The 26261-nt window shown below is 41.2% G+C and overlaps 1 protein-coding gene across 1 annotated transcript; it reads left to right on the forward strand.

The window, feature by feature from the left end:
* Positions 1 to 10621: 10621 nt before the first annotated feature.
* LOC133950765 (cytochrome c oxidase subunit 7C, mitochondrial) lies at positions 10622 to 13422 on the forward strand. The gene is made up of 3 exons (XM_062384882.1): positions 10622 to 10798; positions 12785 to 12932; positions 13325 to 13422. The coding sequence occupies exons 1-2, from the start codon at positions 10724 to 10726 to the stop codon at positions 12899 to 12901; spliced, it is 192 nt and encodes a 63-aa protein (XP_062240866.1). The 5' UTR covers positions 10622 to 10723; the 3' UTR covers positions 12902 to 12932; positions 13325 to 13422.
* Positions 13423 to 26261: the final 12839 nt, after the last annotated feature.

Here is a 26261-nt window from a genome sequence, read left to right on the forward strand (position 1 = left end):
ATTTAACCGCGAGCCAACAGCACTTTTCCGCCGAGGCAGCGGAGCAACAACTGCGCCAGTTTATGTTGAGCGAGGGGAAATCAAGGGGAGATTTATGAGCATAATAATGAATCCTATGCCTGCTTTAATTACAACCATCCTGAACTCTTTGAAGTACGCTGCTGCAGCTGCAAATCATTTGCCTTGTGTCTCAGTCCTTATCACCGAGCTGATAAACATGGATCAACTATTAAATATGCATGTCGGTGGTGTTTTTTTAAACTATTTGCTCATATTTGTCAGTATCCTTGTTAACAAATTGCAGCAAACGGAGCTTAATTGCCAGCTCTGCTTACACGTGTACGAGAGAGAGAATTTGGGATTCGCTTTGACTTTCGTTTAGTGAAACTGAACTGGGGGCTTAACTGGGTTTGGAATAAAACATTACACCATTAGCAGCCCGTGAGTCATAATGGCCGATGACGCTTATAACTTCCACGGATGGGTTTTTGAATGTCAAGCGAGAATCATTAGAGGGGCAAAGAAGAGCCCCCCCCCCCGGCAGATGCTTTTCACCTGCGTCTCCTCTGATGCACCTGTCCCCGCCGTATGTCAAGTGCTCCAACTGCTCCAAACGGAGCCCAACAAGGCAAATAGATCAAAATCATGGGTGCCAAAGCAGGTGGGTGACAGTTGCACCTGTGTTTCACCTGGCGCTCGCTCCTCTTTTCTCATGCCCAGATAAAGAGTCTGATCCCTGGCAGGATAGAAAGGATGTGTCAGCTCCTGGCAGGCTGGAGCTCTCCGAAGAATCACCCACCTGCTCTCCCCAGGTGAGGCAGACAGAAGGGAGGGTTGTGGGGGGGGCTTCAGGCACATTAGACGCAGCGGAGGTAAGCCTGTTGGTGACAATCCGCTTTGAGCCTAGATTTGAGCAGGATTTACATATTTTTTCGCTTTCAGCTTTCGTCGAGAAGTCAAAAGCTTCAGCGACGAGGTGCCATCAAAACTCCAATTTGTCGACATGTGCTATATTTGCCTTAATTCTTTTGTCACATGAAAATGTTTTTTTAGGGGATTGTATAAGTTGATGTTCTAACAGTATGAATTCATTTTCATCTCATTACTATGCAGATTTGTGCTTCTTTTTTTTTCTGTGCATTGCTCACTAAAAATAACAAGATTATACTCTTTTAAAGGAAACTTGATAGCTTGCATGATGTCTATGTTTAAATGTGGACTACAATGATGTAGTCAAGAAGTTGAACTGTAAAAATGCATGGAGGACTAATGACCAGGCTTTCCCAGGTTACACACAGTGCAGAAGAGAAATCTGCAAAAAAAAGTTCAAAGGGGAGAAAAAGCAGCATGACCTTGTGTGACCTTGCCTGTAACGGGAGGCACATTTTAATAAGGCCTGGATGAACCCTTTCCTTTTGATTCCTCACATCAAACAGTTTAATTCATATTGAGAAGCTCTCTGTGAGCCATATACGTTTCAAAACCACTGCAGGATATGTGTGTGATGTTTAATTAATTGATTTGAGACATACATGGGGAACAGAAAGGTAAACGCAACACACTGTGTGCTATATACAGTATTTACATAACAAGGTAAACCTCAGGCTTTAATTATTTATAAACACTAAAATGATTCAAGCAGGTTGAAAAAGCTGGTAAACAAACTTGTGCACACACATACATTTTACACAGCATAAACACCAATGCGAGCAAATCATGGCAACATAAGAAATGCAATTACAAACTCATCTTCATCATCATCATCATCATCATCATCATCAGATTGTCATCGGTTCAAATTAAAATGCATCTCCACCATGTGTGCACATCACATCTGCATATGCATTATATATAAGATTTCTTATCACCGCTTGACACGTGGGAGCATTTACGCTGACGAAGAGATGACTCGTTTTATGAATTCACGTACAGTTACATCCTCATGGCCTCATGATACCGGAGCTCTACACTGTCCTTTTTCTACCTGCACTGTAGGTCAGCACTATGCACAGAGCTCTGACCTTAAACACTGTACTGAAGCCTGATCCTATAGTAAGTATTTGAAAATACAAATGCATTACCTCTTTGAGAGGTTTTCATCACATACCTCTTTTTGACATGAAATAGCACCTACTAAAATATATTATACTGTACTGTTTCTTAATTTTACTGGGTAATGATTTAAGGATCATCGTGTAATCACTGGCAGAGATATCGAGACTCAGTTCCGAGGTGAAGTAAAGTCAACAAATTGAGATTAGATTCCTCTTACGTGTTTCTTGAGTGGGTCCTTTGCATCTCACTTTATTGTGAGATGCAAAGGAAGGTGCCCATAGGACAGTTCATCCTCCCTAGAAGCCCATACCATCTCAGCTGTCCCCTTTCGGTATTAAGGAGCAGCAGTTTTACTCCTGATGTCCGACTTCCTCACCCTATCTCTGAGGCTGATCCAGCCACTCGACCGAGATAACTCATTTGGTCCTTGCCAATCTCCTGCTTCGTTCCTCATATGTTAAAGGAAGCTGCAGAATGGTTGGGTTGAGATGGGGTTTTTAACGTTGGAGTCTAAGTTCACTCAAGTGACTGATGCAGTGTTTTTAATATGCCTCTTTTGTGTGCAAAGTGCCTATGAACTGTAAGTGAATAATAATTAGCCATTTGTATGGTTTTGTGATGTCTTTTTCTAACATAAAAACAATACAAAATGAGAAGTGCAGTTCCAGTGCCTCTGTGTACAGACAGTGCTGACAGTCTTTCATGATCAACTCATTTTCCTGTTTCCTGTGAGAGAAGCAACATTTCAGCCAGCATCCCCATGTGGACCACTGTTTTCCCAACTAGTTGTTTGTTTGTTTGTTTGTGTGTGTGTGTGTGTGTGTGTGTGTGTTTTGTATTTATCTATTTTATCTTTTTTAAAAAGAAGTCTTTGTTGTTGTGGAACAAGGTCAGCTCCCAGAATACTGTAGGGGGAACATGTGAAAAGAGCTCGGAGGAGGCAGAGTGCGTTTGATGGATGTGCGGCAGCCTTAGAGTGGAGCGCCATAAGACTTCTCACACTCGTGCTGTCGGCCATTGACTGGCGAGCGCTGGTCTTTTCGTGAGGTGGCTAAAGGTCACGCAGCCTGGCACACAGCATCAATCACGGATGCTCATGTGAAATTAGCGATACAGCGGGAGATGACTTATTTTTCCCTCAGGGCTTTTGTTCTCACATAAACGCATTGTTGGATCTTTTTATTTTTGCTGCTGTAGCAGAGGCGAACTTCCATCACTGTGACTGGGCAACACTGGCCTCCATAGGCAGCAAGAGGGAAGAGAGTTAACTGACGACGAAATAAGCCGACAAATCTCTCTGCCTCTTGTTTTCCACCTCTGTAAGACTGGTTCGAGTTGTAGTGTGTGTGTGTATGAGTGTGTCTGTGTTTGCGAACATGTCAGAGCGCGGTTGTCGCGGGCACACGTCTGTTCTCTTTGTGGCGGTGTTTGTTAATGTCACTCAAGACAGCCACACTGAAGGTGCTATTGTTAGTGCCAGAGGGCAGCGGGAGTGAATTCGACAGCTTGACAGCTCTCATTAGCGTATTAGACACAAACAGTGGCACAGATGCTCCCGGTCAGTCCTTGGTCAGCCCGGAGCTGCGCTTAACGGCCCGCTGACAGGTGGCTTTGTGGCACTCTGTCTCATGGTTGACAGGGTGGCAAAGCAGGAGCTCATCTTCAGTGGACTGCTGGGATTGCCAAGGACGCCAGATATTTCACCGGCATGAATACCGCAGAGTATAATTAATGAAGCCTGTAGGTTTTCCAGATAGAGTTAAAGAACAATATTGAGATAAAGATAAAAGAGGAGAAGGAGACAAACATTCACTTGAATTCAAAGCGGATGATTTGTAGAAATTTGCATTGGTACGCAAAATATTTATAGCACAATATCTGCCTGAACAGATGACTGCTTGTGCCTACAACAGAATTTATTTTATTAATGTTTATGAAGCAACATTTCAGATATGTGTGCAGACTGAAATGCAAGTGCGCACAAACACACAAAATGAAAGCAAGTTTACTTTGGAGACACATTTACCTTTTTTAGTGTCACTATTGTCAATTGTTACGGCACAAAGCTCAAAGGTTCAATTCTCACTTTAAAAAAAAAATCAATGCCAGAGGCACAAAAGTTCTGTGCGGGTGAATGAAAGTTAGATAATTTTCCCCAAACACCTTTTGAAGTTTTTGGAGTGCCTCCAGGGTAATAAAATGGGACTTACAAGTAATACAGTCAATGAGAATCCTGTGCAGGCAAATAATTTGAGAAAGAAATAGAGCGAAGCCGAATGACAAAAAGAGAGAAGGTAGCCAAACGGTGAAAAAGCTTGACCTTGTAAAGAAACTTATTTTCCTGTGACTATTGGAGCCTCTGTGTAAAAGAATCATCCTTTGCACAACTTTGCGAGTTTATTTCGAAAAAGCCCATGTCAGCTGAAATTGGCATAACAGAATGTAATAGAAATCCTGGGTTTCTGTCTTTGACCTATAAAATCGAAGGCCTTGCACCTGACATATAGCTTTGATCTGCCCCAAGTACAGACTGGAAACCATTGTTGTTTTTTTTTATCAAAACATTCCTCACTATGAGACATGAAAAATGTCAAACAAACCACTGATGTAAAAAGTTTAATATGTTATGTTGTTAAACTACAATATAGTGAAATTCCACCAGTGGCAGTGACAGCTACCATGTGATTCAATAAATAAATTGCAAACAATTGGAAATACCAAGACAGGAGGGTGCCACACACCTCACATAATCCTCAGGAGCGAACCTCATAAAAATCTTGCTATGACCAGACATGGTGCATGCTGGGAGCAGAGGGGAAAAAATAAGGAATGACTCAAACGTGTCATGTTTACCTCTGGTCTCCAGAATAATTATCTAATTCTAATTCTCTTTCCAGCCCAGCAGGTTTAATGTAGAATCCAATCATCAGCGCCCATTATATTTCTGAGGGACAGTGATGGCAAAGAGTGGGAGGGAGGAAGTGAGAGCCCATTCATGAAACTGTTTAAAATACCACAAGCCTTGGAGGGAACCGGGGTCTCACATGAGGACAAATCTCTGTAAGGACGCTTGTTATTTCAGAGGCCTAACCCTCAATGTTCAAGGGCATACGTTAGTCATCCCGAGTGGGCTGAGTCAGCTACAAGTCCATGCAATTTACCCATAATCCACTTTAAAGATTAATGTCAAATCACGCCACTATATGTGCATGCCATGAACTCCCATAGGGACTTAGCTTGAGGCTGTGAGTGTGTGTGTGCATACATATATGATTCCCACTAACACACTGAGTGAAATCCCAGGACACATTCTGACCGTAAACCAGTTCGACAGGGGCACAGATTCAGAGAAATAAACAGCAGGCCATAAAAATGCAAGGAAGTTCCGTCAATCCTTCCTTTTGGGCCCATGTAGAATGAACAAAACCAAACACAGAACCTAACCGGATAGAATCTTTAAGCTCCATTCCATGTACTGTTCCCTATAGGAATTTGGGTGAAAATCGTACTATCTTAACTAAATTGAAAAAATACCCTTTGATACAGATCTGCCCATTTCCCGTCGTTTCATACAATTTCATTGAAATTCAGAAATTCCGAAAGGTAGCCAAACGGTTAAAAAGCTTGACCTTGTAAAGAAACTTATTTTCCTTTGACTATTGGAGCCTCTGTTTAAAAGAATCATCCTTGGCACAACTTTGCGACTTTATTTCAAAAAGCCCATGTCAGCTGAAATTGGCATAACAGAATGTAATAGAAAACCTGGGTTTCTGTCTTTGACCAAAAAAATCTGAGGGGTGAAAATCTTACCATGTTAACTAAATTGAAAAAATACCCTTTGATACAGATCTGCCAGAGTTGTATGGTTGCTTTCTCAGCCCATGTCCCATCGTTCCATACAGTTTCATTGAAATTCACTTATTACTCGAATTTTTGCGGAATCCTGATGAGAAACAGTCAAAAATATAACCTCCTTGGTGGAAGAGATGAATGGGAATACATGGGTTATTTAAACGTGGTTAAACCCACAAAAAAGACAATTGACTCCTTTTCCCATTTGCCAAAAGAGGAGTTTCTGTTTTCATGTTTGCGACGTCAAATATGACAGACACTGAGAAGCTCTCCCACCTCGCTGGTCGACAAAACTTAGTTTACGCAGGAAGCTGGAAGTTCAATGCGTGTCAAAACATTGTGCAGAGAAAGTTCATCATCGCGCCTGTCAAAATAAAAAAAGATGAAGAAATTTGCACGTTCATCCAGGTGCTAGTTTGCATTACTGCCGATCAGTTCCAGGGCCAATGAAAACCTTTTTTCTACTGCAGAGAAAAGTAACACGGGAGTTAATGCCGAATGTGTCCATTCTCAGCGCAAACAAAATTCAGATGTTTTTTGGTGTAAGTGGGTTTCTCACCAGTGTAACGGACGTTTAATGAACCGCTGTCTTATGTCGCTGCCAATCGACACAGGTAAAAGAATAATTGAATTCCCTCAATCTCTCACAGATCCCACTGCCACTGACAAGAGCAAATCAGCTCTTGTCAGTGGCAGTGATGCAAGATGCCTTAAACTCGAGAGCGCCGCTGCCAAAATGAACTGTCCTCATTGATTAACATTATCCATTTCCTCTCCACTCCTTTGTGGAGCACTATTGCAGGTGGAGCCAGGGAGACGGATGCTGTTTACCTTGGCAGTCCCACCTGTTATTCATCAGCAGACTGGTGGGTTTCTGTAAATAACATCTATTTATAAATTTATAAAAATAAGTGACTGAATAAAGCTACCAATAATGTTACCATGTAGTGCCATCATGCACAGTGCAAGTTATATTATTATGCAAAGTCATGTGCGTGATTGATTAAAGGTTTGTTTACAGACATGACAGGGCCGCGGTTTCTCTGAATTCTAATTGGTAGACTTAATTGAGAATGTGGGTTTTCATTTAAGATGGCAGCTTTGTGTATTCGTGTACACACTGTGTTTGCACTCCACTTTTTTCCCACCAAGACTTTTCACTTGACTGTTGACAGAGCACTCTGGGAAAAAGCAAGAAATTAAGAAAGCCCCCCCTCAAAAAAGGCAAACAGCGAACGGCTAGGATGGGTGAATCTGAGACAGTGAAGCAGGATGGATTTCTGGATTGCGCCGCCAACCTCACGGCGAGTAAAACATCAATATTTATGGCAGGGTCTGATGACATTGTCTGTGGCGGGCAGCCGGCGCCTGGATGACTGCCACTCGTTTGTTCCTTTTTCAACAGATCGTGAGCCAATCAGAGCACGGGCATGTGGCCGCAGACCAGGTGATGACCCTCCGCTGATGGATGTGGCAGCCATGACAAAGGGTAATCACCTCTCCGTGGTGGTGCACATCACAGACAATGTCAGTCCAACCCCCCCAACAGCATTTTACCTGCTGACAACACAGCAAAACACTCACCTTGTACTGAGACATGATCTATACTGCAGGCATCACACTCTGTATGTTGTACATAATCGATATATATATATATATATATATATTTGGTTTATAGAAAGAGTTGTATTCACTTTAAATGAGAGCACTTTCATGCATCACAGACCTACTTCACTCATTTGTCAAAAAATAACACATTTGTAAGTGCTCCCAATGTGGACTTCGCAAATGGAAATTAACTCAAAGGATTTCATTCTTTGAATATTGTTGCTTGAGTCATGGATTTTTCCAGCTCATTTGTAACAGACTATTCCACTGCTCTTTTTGCAATTTGTGTCTGCATTTACAGCATGTTTTCAGGCTATCAGATATGGAAAATAATTTATTCATATATATTCATATATAAACCCTGTAGCTTATAATTGAAAAGGTAGCAGAAGAAAAACATTTGTTTTCCATTTCACACCTTTAGTCCCTTCGCAACATCAAAGATTATTTATTTTTAATAATTGAATAATTTGATAGAGGAAGATGTTAACTTTAAGAAAATGTGAAATATTCGATTCAAGTTCACATCAAGGTCTTTAACATTGAAGGTTAAAATAATTTTCCCACAGTGATTTCCTAAATCACTGTGTGATTCAACATTTAGTAGATACTGATTCATACTATGATGATTAATTGACAATGTGTAATAACTACTGAAGTTCTTTTTGGAACAAAATCTGACAAAACCTAGAACTTCTTTAAAGGTTCTTTATTTTACAGTTTCCTGGTGTTGAACAGGGTACCACAGATTGGTGAAACTGACCAGTGAAGGGAAATGGGGAGGGTCATCAGAACAAAAAGGAGTTGAACAGTTGTTTGAATTTATAATAAAATGCTCTAATAATTTGATAAAAAATGTATTTGGCTACTGGTTTATAACATTTCTACCCTTTGAAAGTCTGTGAAATGATACATCCTACGATTGTGGAGCTTTCTGTGACTGTAAAGCTGTTACATCAAAAAATTATGGAAATCCTGACGTCCGCTTTGAGGCATAGAGTCTAACTACAGGCAACATGCATTTCGATTTGATCCTTTCCAGGAATTTATATAGAACATACAGTAGACCTGCTGTAATCAGAATAGACATGGAAATCTTGCTTTCCACAGAAGACCATCCAGGATTTGAGAAACGTTGATCACACCACACATCTGCTGTTATGTGACTGAGTTCCAACATTTTGGTCAGTTTATGACACCAGAGCCATGAAGATCCTTTCATTGAAGAACACTAAAAAATGATATTGAATGCTAGGTCATTCCATGTGCTTATCCTTCAGGTCACTGCAGACCAATCTCAGGTAAGATACTCTACCCATGTTGTCACAGTAAATATCCCTTCTCTGAATCATCACCCTTTCTGCGACTTTTACTTAACGTGTTGCCTTATGTGTGTACAAATCTATACTGCCCTGGAAATCCATTTTGCCACAATCCAACTGGCTCTCGCAGAAATGTGTCACTTCTCTTGACACCTGTGAACTCATTAATGAAAACATCGGACAAAGGAGGTGTCAGACAACCCGACATGTCAAACCAATGTTGCTGCTGATGATCTGATGAGTGGCAGAGCTCCAAACCAGGAACGGGAGGTTTTATTAAACTCTTCTCTGACCCGGAAGATTACAAGACACAACTTCATGGAAACAGATGGTGACAACACCATTCACAAACTATGAGATGTGATGTTTTGATATTTTAAAGCAACAGGACATGACAAATGAGAAATAAGTCATGAGTGCCAGACGTAGCCTGTCAAATAAATCAATGCACACACACTCACACACACACACACACACTCACACACACACTTAACTGGGAAATTGTAACGCATTTCCACTCCTTTGGAAAACTTTTTCATGATGATGAAATCTTCAAAACTGGTATTAATCTGCATGATTTCTGAATAAATAGAACGCTGCATCACAAATGAATAAATTAAGCACCTCTAGTGACATGGTGTAAAGCCTAGTCTGCACACATGAGCATTCATCAATGAAAAGGCAGCAGCAGCAGTACTTAAGAAGGGTCACACCATCAGTCAATATGTCTGCTCTCCCTATTTCCACAACAGTGATATATTTGTGACTGAGGCTGGATAATGCAGAAAAAACTTGTGAAGTTTTGCACAGTTATGCTTATGAGGACCTCCATTAACTTTAATCCATAGCCTGACCAAAACCTTAACGTTTCACTGTGTAGGATTTAGGTGTAAGGGATCTATTTGCAGAAATTGAACATCAATTAATCCTCAAGGTGTAATGATCTAAATTATACAAATAGTTTGTTTTCTTTAAATTAGAATGGGCCCTCTATATTTAAATAATTAATATTTATATCAGGAGTGGGTCCTCTCGACTACAGTAGCTCAGACTGGACAAACTAAACATCTTTTGATGAGACAACTGAAGGCTACCACCATGGGGTCAATTTGGTATTTATTTCATGGTCATATTTAGTTATTTAGTTACCCTATTTATTTACTTAATTTTTTCAGGGGTTTTCAGCTGCAACATGCAACTTCACCACTAGATGTCACTCAATTATACACACTGGACCTTTAAATCTAACCCTTAACCTTAATGGTAAAGGTCTTAAACAGGTAAGAAAAACAAGTGCACACACACACACACATACCATGACTAAACCCTGATCTCTTTCCATCTGTGTTTTCAAATTAAATAAAAAGATGTTGCTTAATTTGACACTTTTAAAAGCAATACCCACCAAGTATGTCTCCACTTCTTTCAGAACATTGGTTAATGTATGCTCTTCTTAGATTGAGGGGGAGCTTTCAGTCCCTCTGAGTTAATCACTCAGGAATAAGACAGCTATGAATGTGATGAATGATCTCTGAGGTGATACATCATTTAAATATAGACACCCATCTTTTACAGTCCACGCTACAAACTTGTTTCTTATCCACTTGCAGTACTCACATGCACATTAGATATTCATGATATCAAACAAACTCACTTAAATCAACTACTGTGAGACTATAGTCACCATATATCATCCCTGGGAGTAAAGGGGACTGATCAGTAGAGTCGATCCCCCTGCAGTCGCCTCCGGGATGTTTGAACTACATTTCCCAGACGCCTCATCTCTCTTTCCCACAATTCCCCGCGCCGTCCTACAGCTCACCGCTAACAAGAAGGTCGCTTTCACAGCAGCTCTACACTGAGGCAGGAGAAACACACAGTCAACCATGCTGGGACAAGCCGTGAGACGATTCACCACGTCCGCCGTTCGGTCTTCACACTATGGTGAAGGACCGGGGAAGGTGAGATGGCGGACTTACTTAAATTGAGATGTTTTACCCTCGCGGCCTTGTCTGTGTCCACAGCCTGACGCTAGCTAGCTTCACTTGGAGGTCATGCCCGTCAATTGATATCAGTGTTATTCCAACGCTAGCACCGTTAGCGGGCGTGTGTAACTTCTTGTGCTACACGGCAAGGACATTTTTACAGAGAGGAGAGACATTTGACCGCAGCTCAGCTCATGTGTTCGACCGGGAAGGCGACGCGTTGCTTAGCATTAGCATCGTAGCTCAGTAGTTGTTCACTCTTGGCTTCAAAACATCACTGCCAGCAAGCAGCGTTACAAAACACGAATAAGTCAGATGAGTCTTTCTGAGATGCGCACATACATTAAATGGGCTGCATACACTTTGTAAGGAACAAGTGCATTCAAAGGTTAATACAGTAATGCGCATGTTTATCTCTCAACTGAGTTGTGTTGGACTTCCGGGTGTAACTTCAGGTCACACGCTGGTCCTCAGGACGTTTTGAGATTATTAAGAGGACATGACCTCCAACTTCTTTATGCTCATCATTTACAGATCAACACATTGTTGCCGTGGCTATATCTGATGAAATAAAAAACTTGATCTGAGCAACACAAAATATGGTTCATCTTCTCAATCCGAGATTATCAGAATTTTTTTTTATTGCCATGTTTATTTGCAGATACAGGAAATTGCCTTAGTGTGCACTTTACAAACAACAATATAAAAACAATATCGAACAATATAAACAATATATAAAAACAGCAACAATGTATACACTAAAAGAGTTGTAAAGTGGGGTCTAGTGTTAATGTTGTAAAAGTTTCAATTCTACAAGGAACTATCAATGGTCTCAGTGTGTATTTTAAGAAACTATAATATAATTTACTTTAATACAGCTCTCTTTCTCTTGATAAAATTTCAAGCATTCAAACATACAATTTTCCAACAGACTCATTTAGGAAACTTGGGCTGTGTCCACACTAACTCATTTAAGTTCTAAAGTGCAATAGTTTTTCTGTTTATTCCTGGTGACCAAACTATTGAACTGTTTTTGACCCCCTTTATACAGAGTCTCATATCTGGCCCTGTGTTGGTTTGAGAACACCCGGGTTACCTTTTAGTCTGTAAGAGTGGAAATGGAGACCCTGTTTTTTACATTGTTACTCTCTTTTACTCATCGGCTTGGTTTTCTCATCAGTCAGAATACTAGTTGTACCAGTTCCATCTCATCCTGGATCCAAAAACTGTAATACTTCCCATTTTAATCATTTACTATTTTTTGCAAAAAAATGCAAATATGTAACCTGCTCCCTGTTAACACCAGCACAGGCAGGATCGTACTTCTGATCCTCAGTCAAAATGCACGTCCTGGAGATCACTTTTTTACATTAAAAATACGGATCCAAACAAAAGTAGGAGAGTGAATGTAGCCTCAGTGTCTAATGAGAAACATCTCCTCCAATCCAGCAACATTTACGGGCGGTGTGGCCTAGGGGGTAGAGAGGTCGTGTTCCATTAAGAATGTTGCCGGTTCAAACCCCACTCTTCCCCATCTGCATGCCGAAGTTTCCTTGGCAAGATACTGAACTCCTAAATGGCCCCTCATTAATGTTGAGTGTACTGATTGTAAGTCGCTTTGGACAAAAGCGTCAGCCAAATGATATGAAATGTAATGAATCAAAAAATGGGGACATATAATGTAAAAAATACACTCATTTTAACCTTATCAGATATTGACTTGAGGTTAAATCTAATTTGTACCCTAAGCCCCTTGCTCATTTACAACTAAAATTGTGCTGAGACTTCATATGTAACATGTTCATTGCCAGGCAGACATTTTTACATAATGTCAGAGTAAAGTGTTTTCTACCTTTTTTCCTTTCATCAAAAAAAGTGGTTTAGTCGCGAGTGGTTCACTCAAATGGATTCTCATTACATTTCTTGGAGCTTCACTGCATCATAACACTTTTCTTTCCACAGAACCTTCCATTTTCTGTGGACAACAAGTGGCGACTGCTTGGCATGATGGTGGTGTTCTTCGGCAGCGGCTTTGCATTCCCCTTCCTTGTTGTCAGACACCAGATCCTGAAGAAGTAAAATGGCCCAGTCCTGTGATTCTGCCCACAAGGTAATTATAACTGTCATATTGATATTGCATATCTAGTTTCATTAAAATGACAGGATGGTGTGGCATTTACTTCAGCCTTGATTTGAAAACCTGCTCTCCGCCTCTTCAGATTTCTTGCAGTGGCGTATCTTTAAATAAATTACCTGTATGTCCCGTGGCGAAGCCGTAAAATGTCACATGGGCTCATATTGCTGGTGTGTTTAGATGAGCACGTGCTTTCGCAATCCGATGTGACAGTTTAGTGCAGATATTGATCTGTATCAGGTGGGACCAGGTCAGAGTTGTTGTCACATTTATCTTCATTTCTGTTTGCTCAGAAATTGCTTTTCTGTCATCAGGCGTGTGCAAGGCATTTTATCATTTTTTGTCCTATTTTCTTGTTCTCCCTGCAGGTCGTCACCTGGAACATATTTATCCATCAAGAGTTCTGTCCCTGCAGAAGAATGGGAATCTCTTATTTTTCTTTGTAAATAAAGTTTCCTCAAATATGCACACGTCTGTTTTGATTCCTTGGACAATAGCGACATTTTGAGTTGCAGATTAAGCAGAATAGCATCTTTTTATTGTAGCCAGTCTTTCAGTATTTAAGTATGGGCTGAATGTGGGCCATTGTATTCAATGTGACTTTATGTCCATAAATTATGATGCCCCAGATTCCTAAATGCTTTCACTTAATAAAAAAATAAACTATAACCGTGCCCTCATTCAATAAGGTAGAAGCTCCCCAAAGATATGTAGATAAATGGTTGGCCTGTTTTTCTAATGTATTGTAAAGCAGTAGGTTAAGTTGGGAATTTAAATAGATATATTCAAACCATCTGTTTTCAGCAGAAGAAGCAAATGAATGAAATGCAGTCGGTGTGAGAGGGCTTGTATTAAAGAATCCAGTCCTTGCTCTTTTAACTCTTCTGATAGTTATTGTTCACCCACTCCAGCTCTGCTCTTCTGCTGAACTCTCCTTATAACCTTTTTTCAGTTCAATTAACCCTGTGCTTCTGGGTATAATTATCCAAGGACAAAGCATTAAAAAAGTGTGTCTGCACAGTTGTTGAGGAAGGGTAATATAAAAGTTAAGAGCTGTTCTTTTCAGGTCTGCGTCTCGCCTGGAGTCATTTTTAGAAGTCTGATAAGGATAGTTTCCATTTTCTCTTTTTGTATAGCAGAAAAAAAAGGCTGCACAGAGGCATGTGGGGACAAGTCTTAAAGTTATGAGATATAACCTGGTGTACCCTCTTTTGTGACCCCCCTCACTCAGATTTCCACACACAACACTTGGTGACTTGTAAACCTGCCAGGTGCTTTTGTGTTCCCTTGCATTTGTAATGATGTTACACTGTCTGCGCCTCTGGGCTCCGTGGATGGAGGAGCATTCGGGTCGTGCAGCCATTGCTAGGTGGTGATAAAGTTATGAGACGTTTAATGGGGTCAACAAGTGGGAGCCGATATTTCATAGTTGTGCTGAAATTGACTGCACTTAGAATAAGTCGACCTTTGTTGGTTGCTCAAGGGTAGAGAGAGGCAACACAAAGCTACCCCAGCTTTCTTGACTCATGCACTCTGCACACAAACATACATCACTGACTAATATAGAAGTCTCATTAGCACTTACAGACGTTCCTCTTTAACAGACGCCTTGAGGTGATAATGCAACTCAAGACACAAGGTCAGGTGTAGCAGCATGTGTTAGCTGGGGGAATGAGAAATCCTCCATCATTCGGCGATGCACGTCATTGTCATTCTGCTCATTCTGATATCCGAGTAGGTTTTCTGTTTATCAAGGGAAAATGCTCAGTCCCACGCCCCCCCCCCCCCCCCCCCCTGAATAACAATGCTTTCACTGAATGGTCCAGCAATTGCGGTGAAGTGCGCAGGCCCGTGATAGTTGATGTCCTCCAGCTCCTGACATGAGCCATACTTCATGATGACTCCTCAGGGCGCGTCTCAAACATCACTTTTCCCCCGGTCGCAGTGAAAGGACGTCCTCTCGAGTGCCGCTAGACACAAATAGGCTTTGTTGAAGTGGATACTCCAAGTCCATGTTTTGAATATCAAACACTTGCCCCCCGGCTTTAATTATTTTTTTGTCCTTAAGAAGCACATAACTCTGTCCTGTAGGTTACTTTGGTTCCAGTTTGTTGCAGTAGTAATACAAATTTGAAAGCTCGAATTGGGCACTTTTGGGCTCTGAACTCCTCTAACAACATGGTGCCGACCGAGAAGAACCACCAGCAGCTCCTTTACATTTTCATAAACGGTTCACTTGGGTGCTACAGTACGCTGCAGCCCTCAGAGTGCTAATTTAGGAATGCCGGGTTTTTTTTGCAAAAAAGAAAAGGGTATTATAAAAATACATTTTCTTTCCCTGAGAGCACAGAGTTAGACATAGATTGACACTTTGAGAGATCAGGTCTGAGAGGAGTGTCACATTGTCCTGGAATCCGAGTGTAAGAAACATGCACCAAGCAGTGGGTACTTTATGTCACCATAAATGTTTGATCTATTCTTTGCCATAATGCACTCTAAATGGGGCTTTTAAGAGTCCTGGTTGATGCTAAGCTCCAGCAGTGAGGACCAATTAGATGGAAGCGCTGTTATCTGGAGAAGGACCAAGCTGCAGTGCAGTATTTTAAAAAAGTACATAAGGGTAGAGTGTGACAGAAGAGGGTGTCTTGCAGGAGGGTGCCCACGGTGGGGCTACATCACATATTTTAAGATGGGGTCGCCAAATACCGTCATCTGCTGTGTGGGACTTTGAGCGGTTGCAGGAGCGGAGCAGAGGGGGAGACAGAAGAGGAATACATTACAGGAGGATTACGCACCCGGCATGTCAAGTCTACTGCAGGAGTTCGTCATGCTGGAGGTGGAGGGCGTGAGAGAGAGGGGGAGAGAGAGAGAGAGAGAGAGGGGGAAGGAGTGCTATGGTGTGTGTCTGGTTTTTCCTCAGCTTACACTTTCATTATAGACAATATCCGGTAAATTCATTATTCTTATTGTCTTCCTTTACGTCCCCTGGTGCCCACGTCCCTAATTAAAAACAAAGTGAAGTCATTAAAGATCAATTCTATACCAGCTTATCACCGTTCAGTGATAGCTTAACTCCATGCCGATAAAGAATGAATAGGTTACCCACAATTACTGAGTTGCACACAGCTATAAAAAAACGTAAAAGCCTCTTTGTTTTTCACTATATAATAAAATCACTTTTCATTTGCCCCTTTTATCCGACAAAGAAAAATCGTTTTATACGATCTTTCAGATATGCAAATCACCTTATTTGCAGGATTTGTGGCCGTTCAGTGCAGCCCTCTGTAGGCTGCTCAATAATAGACTTTTCTGCATCTCACGTGTGGAATCTAATTATAGACTCATTTGCACTTCACAGGAAAAGATCTCAGGCTTAGCTTGGTGTAAAGCATGCACAGCCATCTAATAAAAAGTCTATTTCATTTAATCCCCTCAGTCAGAGCCACAATTTGCATCCAGCTAAAATATATAACAGTCGAACAATTATATCTGTAATCGTTATGTGAGCGGACTTGCTGGTGATTGATGGTTATATAAACATTACCTTCCACTAAATTACCGTTCTGGAGGAGTTGCATGAACTGTAAATGTGGACTTTTCGTGCAGCCACCTTCCCCTTAGCCAGCCAATCATTGTTTTGCATCCATAACAGGGCACCGGCCCATCATGATGTGTGATGACAACAAGAGGTAAAAGCAGATGTGTCCAGTCCCTGACACTGCACTCAAACTGTCAGTCAATAAAGTTTCAAGGACACGCTGCAGCTCCCAAGTTTCCTGCTAAGCCTGGTATCTCCCCATGTCTATACCTTCTCTGTTTACCGCGCGCTACCTCAAAGATGCTGACTTGTGGAGAAGTGCGGAACTGTCAATGCAGGAAGATGAAGTGTACGTGCACCGCCCACTTCGTCAGAGCAGGGCTCGACTGCCTCAGCCAGGAACTCTACACAATTAGTCGAAGAACCTCCAGGGGGTGGCTGCTCATAGGAGATGAATGCTCGCAGGATACCAACTCGGCTCATGCATGTGTGTATGTGTGTATGTGTGTATGTGTAGATTTTAGTTTGTTGCAGAGGGAACCGAAGAAGTGCAGCAAGAGAGACTTTAACATTTGATGGCCTTGGAAAATGCACTGTCAAGCAGTGATGGGATGCATCAAAGTACGTCATTACTGTACATATTTCTGTGTACTTTTCCTTAGTAGATTGGCCTCTGATATTTTTCACTTTTACTCCATTTCATATACCAGCAAATTTAACCTTCAGCAAGCACTGGTGAAGAAACATATGAAATGGAGGAATAAGTTCAGATAAGATCAGATGTACCTATATTGATCCTTCGTAGAGGACATTCAAAATTCAGGTGCGACCACTGCTATAATGATTTAGTAGAGCATTGCATATAGGATACACTTGGCAAGTACTTTTACTTTCTATTTACAAGCAAGTACTTATGTGCTGTTACTCAATTAGAAGGGTATATTTGGTACTTTTACAATACATTTTTGTCTCTTTATTTTTACTTTTACTTAACGAAAGAGTTCTTCCTCTAAATCCAAATATATTAAAAGCCACAGAGTCAGAAATCCCATCTTATGACAGGATATTATATGATCAGTCAATTATGATTCATTAATGTTGCAAAACCTTTGCTGAGACAAAAATACATGCACTTATCCACCTGCCTTCTTTTTTCGATCTGCAGCAGATCACAAAGAGGTTGTAAAGCCACAGTAGGATGAAAAAAACCTGTCATGTGTCACTTAAGGGTTTTTGCACATTCAGTTTGATATGAGACCTGGTAGGGACCCCGAACGAGATCTGAAAAATGGCATAATCTCTACATCCCCCTCCTGCCCACTCCAGAGCCCAGAGCATGTCTTCAGTTAAATAATGTAACACGACTCACTGCCGGAGTTAATAGCAGCAAGTTTCAGGGTGAAAAAGTTTTCATTTAAAAATAATCATACCCACTCCAGTCCATGCCTCCCCCACTCCCAGCCTTATGTTAATGCACCTTGAGAGAGCATGTGCATTTTTTTCCTCTCTCACTTCATACAATATGCAGCGCATTTTAAAACTTAGCTCCGTGCCCACTCAATGGAGAGCATAGATTCTCATCTTCCATTTCACCAGCTGTCTTTTCATAAATTACTTCTTGGCATAAAAAACAGATCCATCTAAATAAAGATGTTTAGAGAAGTTTATAATCTGTGAGTGTGTGTTGTTTGCTTTGCAAGCCTCCTGTAATCGATTCCGATTCCTCACAGCAAGAAGAGGCTCTAAATGAATCTAGGTGTGAATGGAGAGAGTGAATGCTTGTTAGTGTCTGAGGCCCTGTGATAGGCTGGATATATGACGTCTTGCCCAATGTCAGCTATGGCCTCCAGCTTCCCCCGTGACCCTCAAAAAGACAAGCGCCATAGATAATGGAAGGATGGATAGATTTTCATGATCTAGAACTAGCTAATATATGGCCTGCTGTCTCAGGCTCTTCTTAAATCTCATTAGTCAGGTTTTTCATGACAATAACATCCATATAGATACTACATATAAATGTCAATGGGTTTATTCACTGAAACAAACCTCTCCCGGTGTCACCAGGGCTGTGCTGGCTGGGTTCCTTGTGATCTAAACAGACATGAAATATAACAGTGAAAGATGTTTCTCTCTAATGAAGCATCATTTAAAGGCGTCGGTATACAGTGCAAATGTAGTGTGGGAATACAGTGTGACAATGTGAAACTACTAAAGATGGAAATTGAGAGGGATGGCAGGAAAGAAATAAAAGGGGGTGCAGTTGATCATTTGTTGTTGTTGTTTTCTCTTGCCGTGAGTTTTCTTCTCCCCCGCGGAGAGAAAGTATTTGAACCTTTTCTGGGCCAGAGAGTGTGTGTGTGTTGCTCTTCAGTGGTCTCTCTCTCTCTCTCTGTAGAGATTCAACCCATGGTATTTCACACACCGAGAGCCATCCGCACACAAACCTGCATATTCACAAGCACATTTACACACACACACACACACAAACACACACACACACACACGTAATCCCCAAAACAGATGCACAAATATTGTTCAAGCACAAATCCAGGGGAACACCACTGAAATATGTATACAGTTCTTATACAAGCACGCACTCCTACACAGACACACACCCACACAAATCCATGAGTGCAAACAAGCTGTGTGTTAGAATATTTCATATTCTTGTTTAAAGGTTCAGACAAACTCAATTTCTGAGACAACATCTGTCTTAGGTAAAGTTGCATAAATTAAGAGAGAGAACTAAGCAGAATAAATTCCACTGTTGTGCAATCATCAGCAGCTCAGCGCGCCATGTCTGCAAGGTCGTCCATCTTCATTTTGCACATACACATATATGTTTATTTAAATGTTTGTACTGACTCTACCTCTGCAGACAGCTGGACAGAGGACAGACAGAGACATATCGATGGATGTACAGTACAGAGCAGGAAACGTGTCTCCATCATGGTGCCCCATTGGGAACAAAAACTGTCCTGAAGTCTTGGAGTCAGCACTTCTATAGTATTTGCAGCTTTGTTTACCATGATTTCTAATGTAGATCTGCAGTGGTCTCCCAGGACAGAGATCCAGAGGTACAGAGGTAGAGATGCTGTGCAGTGGTGCACTGTTGTGTTGCCGCTCGGCAGCCTGATAGCTCCCCCATCTGGACCAGGTGAAAGCATCAGGCTGTAACATGGAATGAAGTCAGGCAGACTTGAAATGCTTGTCAGGTTCAAGGTTACAGCAGCTGCTTAAAGACAAAACTGCTCTGCTGGAGTTCCGCTTTATCCATGTTATTTACACAGCCTTTCAGTGGTTTTCCTCTACTTAACGCGTTTGCTTTGTTTGTCACAGATTCATATCAGTGATAAATAAATCTGGGCAGGTCAAACTTTGACAAAGTCATTCTGTAAAGCTCAGAGCAGCAGCACAGTGCGAATCCATACAAACACAATTTGATCTCACTTAGTTTTTGTCGGAGTGTTTGCTCAGAGTGCGGGATGCAGCAATAATTGTTTCCTCTGAACGCAGGAACAGAGCGCCAACAGAGACACAATACAAGTCACAAAGGCAGGGCCGACTGTTCAGGGGAAACATGACTGAAAGGCTTGTGCCTCGCAGAGACAGGGAGGGAGGAGCGGGCCAGAGGAAGGCACAGGGCGCTCTGAATGCTTTGTTTCCCTGTGGACTTTGTCTCTTTCAGGACGTTCTTTGGACATCACAGATGTTTGGATGAAAACGAGTGGGCACAGTTCAGGTTGGCCCGGGTTCAGTCGGGTCTGTGAATGGCGCCTTTCAAAGCCACTGCTGAACCACATGGTGCCCAGGACCTCAGCCCCACAGCCACTCAGCCTCCATACTTCAAACACAACAGGATCAAACATTTTCTTTATCCTTTTGGATCCTATATTGGAAAAAGGATCTGTTGTACATATTAGAAGTGATTTTGAATTCATGGCTGAATGACACGGAAGGAATCACAGATAGACAAATTGAATTACCTTTCACAGGATACAGACGGCTTCTAAGTTCTGACGGTATTCATCACAGTGAGGTTTACATCGACGACACGCTTCCGACTTTTAACCTAATTCGGATTAGAAGATTATTTTGATAATTATTCTTTGCTAATGGAATATTCTTGATTATGATGTTTAGCAGTTTGTAACTGCTGTATGTTCTGATGCTGCAAAATGATTCGAGAAATTAGTTAGCACGATTACAAAACATTTCGTGAAGGGGTGGGGCGGGACCCAAAAAGGAATTTTGGAGAAGATCCAGAGCGGCCCTTTTTATGACATTCTGTTTAGGGTAATCGGAAAATGTTGTTTAGATGTTAGTGTCTCAGTCTGAAACTGTCTTGATAGGGTTAATACTGGGATATGGCTGTCCATATAATCACAAAATCTTTAAACTTGTCGCCAAAAAAGTGACAATCACTCATTTGCCCTTGACATCTTTGCCCCTGTAGAGACACAAGATACAGAATCAGAAGAGCCCCTTCACTGTTGTTTTAGTTTGTGCTGATCTACACAAACAAATCTATCCTACCGCTCCGTGGCCTTTTGACTCTGAACGAAGAGGTCAAGATATCCAATTAACCAGAGAGGTTGAAGTGGACGCTCCACCGGCTGGTCCAATCACAGGAGGTGTGTCGGTTAATTTGGTGGACAAAGTCGGGGGAGCAGGTCGCCACTTAGGGAAATCGAGGTGAAGGAGAAGGGATGGATGAGAGGAAGCGTGATAAGGACTGAGAGAAGACTTCTGTCCCCTGACAGCTCATCCTGCATAGTAAATTAGGAATGAAACAAAAACATTTGTTCAACCTGTTCCAAAAGGGATTTTGAATTTGATTTAGTTTGACATATCAGAGGTACAAATTGTTATAAATGTGATGGGGAGCTGCCTTCAGGGGCCGCTCCAATGGAACTACTTGTTTAAATCTTTCAATTTCATAGCACCCACATAAACACACAATCAAAACCATCACTCCTCTACCCCCAGGGAGCGGTCAGATTTCGGAGCTTGCAGAAATGGTATTTACCAAATGAAGTATACACACTCCACATTGGGACTGAAAACCAGTCTCCACCCTGACAAGCAGCCCTGGAAGATGCCTGAGCACATCCACTGTTCCTAAATTCACATACCAACATGCTGACAGCAGTTTTGCCTCAGTCGGCTGAGAAATATTCGCGCCTGCTCTCTCTCTTCATTTCTTTTTTTTTCTATTCTCCTCACTCACCCTGCATCCCGCTATCTCCATTACTTCTTTCAAACTTCGGTTCATGAATCCAAACTGACGGCAGGCGGCCTCCTTTTTTTTATTTGAACTTTGAGAAAAAGTGACTCTGAATAGAACATGTAGCCCTTCGGCTCCTGGGGGGCTTCGAGACTCCAGAGTGTTCCTGAATGGTGCATTTCAAAAGTGGGGAAAGAGAAAAAATATATATTCCAAACAAAGATGGTGAAGAAGTGAGAAAAATATATAAAGTTTGGTAATGGTAACTTTAGGAACCACAGGTGATAAAGTTATTCCAGAAAGTTTGAAACAGAATTTGTATAAACATTTTTTTTATAAGTTTGGCCACACGTTACCGGAATTTCCCCGTTGTTTCATCATTTCCAGTGTTGATGTGATGTATCATTATAACCCCCCTAAAGAAGCCGTTCACAGCAGTATTATCTTGATGCAGTGTCATCATATCATATCATAGAGCGCCCCCATTCTGAATAGATGTTTTCATCTATCCCCTTATGGCTATATCATAATATTTCATTACTTCTGTTTAATTTCCACCAGAATAAACTGAGCAAAATGTCTTTGGCTTAATTCGATGCAGCTATGGTCCTTTAGAGTTTGAAATTAAATTTCACGTACCTTCAAAGTCTGGTAACACAATTAAGTCTCAGTTCTTAGACTTTAAATGTGATTTTTTTTTTTTTTGTCCTGGAGTTTCTTTGTTCCGAACGTCTATTCTTAGAAGTTAATTACATTTTCTGCTGGTGTTGATCAGCAGAATAAAATGAACATTTATGAAACCCACTTTATATCTCTACTCACAGAGCCCATTGTCATACACCTCACTGCAAGGTGAAAAATGATACGTTTGTATTTTTAGCTCAGTGGAATTTGGGTTAGAGCAGAAGTCTATACACATGGCAAATGAAATTAGATCTTTTAGTGTTGATAACATTTTTCTTTGCTTGGTTTTACAGGACAGGTCCTATGTTCTCACTGAACCTCGCATTAAAGAACCCGCTCTCATTGTCACTGAAAATATCAATGGTTCATTAGATCCCAAAGTTCAGGTGAATGGCTCGACTCTCAGGGTAAGAAAAGATGGTCTAATTAAACTTGGTCCCCCACTTCGTTAGTTAACCTCTGACCTCTTCTTTTAATGAGTTCCTCACATGGATCAGGTTTGATTTATACTCCATTTATGCAAGGACACTTACATTTAAAAAATATATTTATATATAAATACGGGTCAGCCCACCACAAGAGTCTCACTCTTAACATAGGGTTATCACAAAGGTTATTAAAGTCTGGAAAAGTGACACAATCAAATATGTCTTAACAATATAATGTAATTATAAGAACTACAGTCAAACATGTTTTCCTCTTTTATTTACATAGAACTGATCAAGTTAAAACAAAAAGAGATTAGAAACAAAAATTTGAAATCCATGAAACCCCCCCGTAGGACATACATATTTTAGAACATGACAGCACTATACATCATCCTTACATCAGTAAATGAATGTACAAGTAAAGCATTGTTATCTTTAAATTCATTAAACAAAGTGGGTTGTTTGTTTCTGTATTTTGGCCCTGTTGTACGTTGGTGACCTGTCCAGGGTGAACCACGTCACTCAACCTCCAGCCACCACCAATTCCCCTCGGATAGATGGACATATGGATGGATGGATAAAGCAAAGTGCTCTGGTTACAGCAGGTGAATTTACTTTTTATTGAATTTTGAGAGAGCATAAAAACGAACACAAACAGACCGACTATAAAACAAGGAAGGACTGACAACACACACGTATACAGCTGGAGAAGGACGACTAAGACATAAACAAGAAAAAAGTGAAAATCGAAAATTCTCTCAAATAAAAGAACCAAAGAGGCTGTGTTTTAATGGGACAAAGCAGCAGATGCATATGTGTGTGAGTGTTTAAGAGAGTATTTAGATAGAGGGGCTATTCCATGGATTTGTCCTAAGGGGCCGTCAAATAATTTAATGAAGGAATCTTTCTCATATCAAATATAACAGTTCCATCCTCCTCAACAGTGAAACAGAGTTTGTTGTTGAGTTCATATGCCGCCAATCAAGAAAGCATGCCACACTGTGAGTGATGGTACATTACAGGGAATTGTGTCTCTAAGTGTGACAGCATGCAGGTCAAATTTGAATAGTACAGTTCCATCATATCTTTAGAGGTTGGGTAGAGGTAAACACTGTGCATATTGACGTTGAGTATCCAGTACCCAGTTTTTTTTTATGGAGCCTCCTCAGTGACCATGCGGGAGTGAAGCAAAGAGAATAAGCAACGATGGGATAGGAAATTCTGAATCAAATCTGCATTATCAGCTGCATGAGGTAAGAGAAGTAGGATGTGGTGGCAAGGGAGCAAAATAAATAAAAGAATAGAGTGGGAGAGAAGACCTGCTTATGATATAATGAAAAAAATAATGCATAAATGCTAAGGTTTATCTGTGGAGCACTTCCCCCCCCTGCAAGACAAAAAGCTGAAATATTTGCCCAACATTTTTCCCATCACACGGTGAGATGTTATAAAACATACATGACATGTAGCCAGGAAATTATCATGAGGGAAATGCAACAACTTAAACTCCATGAAATTGTACCACATAATGCTTTTAAGAACTGTGCTCTCGCTCTAAGAGGACCAAATGGCTGCTTGAGAGACAGGGGGGGGGGAAACGACCAACTGAGGCAGAAACGCATGGAGGGGTGGAGGGAGAGAGGGGAGTCTGGAAGCGAAAGAATAGACTTGCTCCGTCATCTCCATCCAGACACCGTGGGGATTTGGAGTGAGAGACAGTACAGAGTGGCGGAGAGACAAATCGCTTTTCTTGACCTTTCGGTGAATGGCTACATGCAGGAATAATCCACCGGGGGGGGGGGGGGCGACTAGAATATTGTGGGTTTCACTTTCGCTGCAGAGAATTGCTCCTCCAATCTTTGTGGAGGCCTGGAGTTCTGCGTGTTTGTTGGTGTTTGATTCCTCACTGTGAGGATTCCAGTTAAAAAGTCACTGTGTGCCGAGTGAGTGCTCAGATATGTTTACATTTCTTCACGCCGGATCAAAAAACATAAAAAAACTAAAATCTTCCTTTCCGGGGCTTCAGGGTAACTTCTTCCCTCCCAGCTACCAGTTAATTGAAGTCTCGAACAGTGAGATTTCCATTTGATGGGCCTTCATTAAATTCTAACTAGTGCCAAAAGTCTCCTCCTTTGTTTCAAAAGTCTCTTCTCTGCACTTTGTGCCGTACAGAACATGCAGGATATGGCCTGTGGTGATGTGCACACAGCGTCGCAGCATTATGGGCCCTTAACTCTTTCATCTGCTACAGCAAAGAAGCTAGCATGATGGACTAGTAACCTCTGGTGCCTGTCACTGTAGTGTGCACTGCACCCTGATCTACATCGTTCAGGACTTTAAGTACTACTTCAAGCCCTGAACAATTACTGGCTGCTTGACTGTAGTCTGCCGGAGAGAGAACTGAAGATGAATCGGTGCGAAACAGTAGCCTACCATTTCCGCTGGTGAATTATTCATCTCCAACATTACTGCGGCCTGATTTAGGTCTTCCTCTGGATTGCTTAATTCACTTTCACCTATAATTTTCAAACAGTCAACACGAGTGCTCTCAAACTTTTCCGTGGGTCCAATTTAGAGTTCAGTGTAAAACATTTTTTTGCATTATTACAAACAGGTAACTGACTGTCAGTGTTCATCAGCGTTTGTTTGTCTGTTAGTTAGCAGCATTACACACAATAACTGGATTGTTAAACTTAATGGAAGGATACGTTATGGGTCCGGAGAGAAGCCATTCAAGTTTAGTGCAGATTAGGAATTTCTTTTCACTTTGGTTAATATGGTGGGATCAGTGGAAGGATAGGATATGGGTAAAGAGAAAATGAATTACTTTTTTTCATTTACATTATTTTTTTTTAATTTTCATCAATTCCAGAGGGACTAATTCATGGATCTTGATGAAAACAATCAGGACTATTTAGGGGACTCATATCTATGAGTGTGTGAAATTTGGTGCAGCTTGATTGGATTTAAGGGGACTGTTGGGCCTAGACACTCTGTTCAAAGACGCTTGTTTGTTTGTTTGTCAGCAAGAGTAAACATAATCATATGGAAAGGACCCCATTAAAGTTTGTCTCAAAGAGGAGGACTCAGGAATCTTTTGAATCCCTCTCTTTAACGTTGCCAGATATTGCGTATCACATTTTCAAGGCCTTCCCAGGGAATAATTCATGGATCATGGTCGGGGACTCCTCTGTGAGTGTGTAGATCCAAATAAGAATCTGGATTTATTGAACAAAAATGTATTTTTATAAGGAGTATGCGTCTAAGAAATGTGTGGCAAAAAAGGAAAACTTGTGAATTTTGTATTTGATCACTGTCTTTGATAGTGAAAGATATGGAGCCTTCTCTGCTGAGTGCCATTCTAGTCATCTTGAGCATTAGCAACATGCCACTGTTTTCCTCTTCATCCTCACTCGTTCTTTTGCCAC

The sequence above is a fragment of the Platichthys flesus genome, chromosome 3 (genome assembly GCF_949316205.1).
Source record: "Platichthys flesus chromosome 3, fPlaFle2.1, whole genome shotgun sequence".
NCBI lineage: Eukaryota > Metazoa > Chordata > Actinopteri > Pleuronectiformes > Pleuronectidae > Platichthys > Platichthys flesus.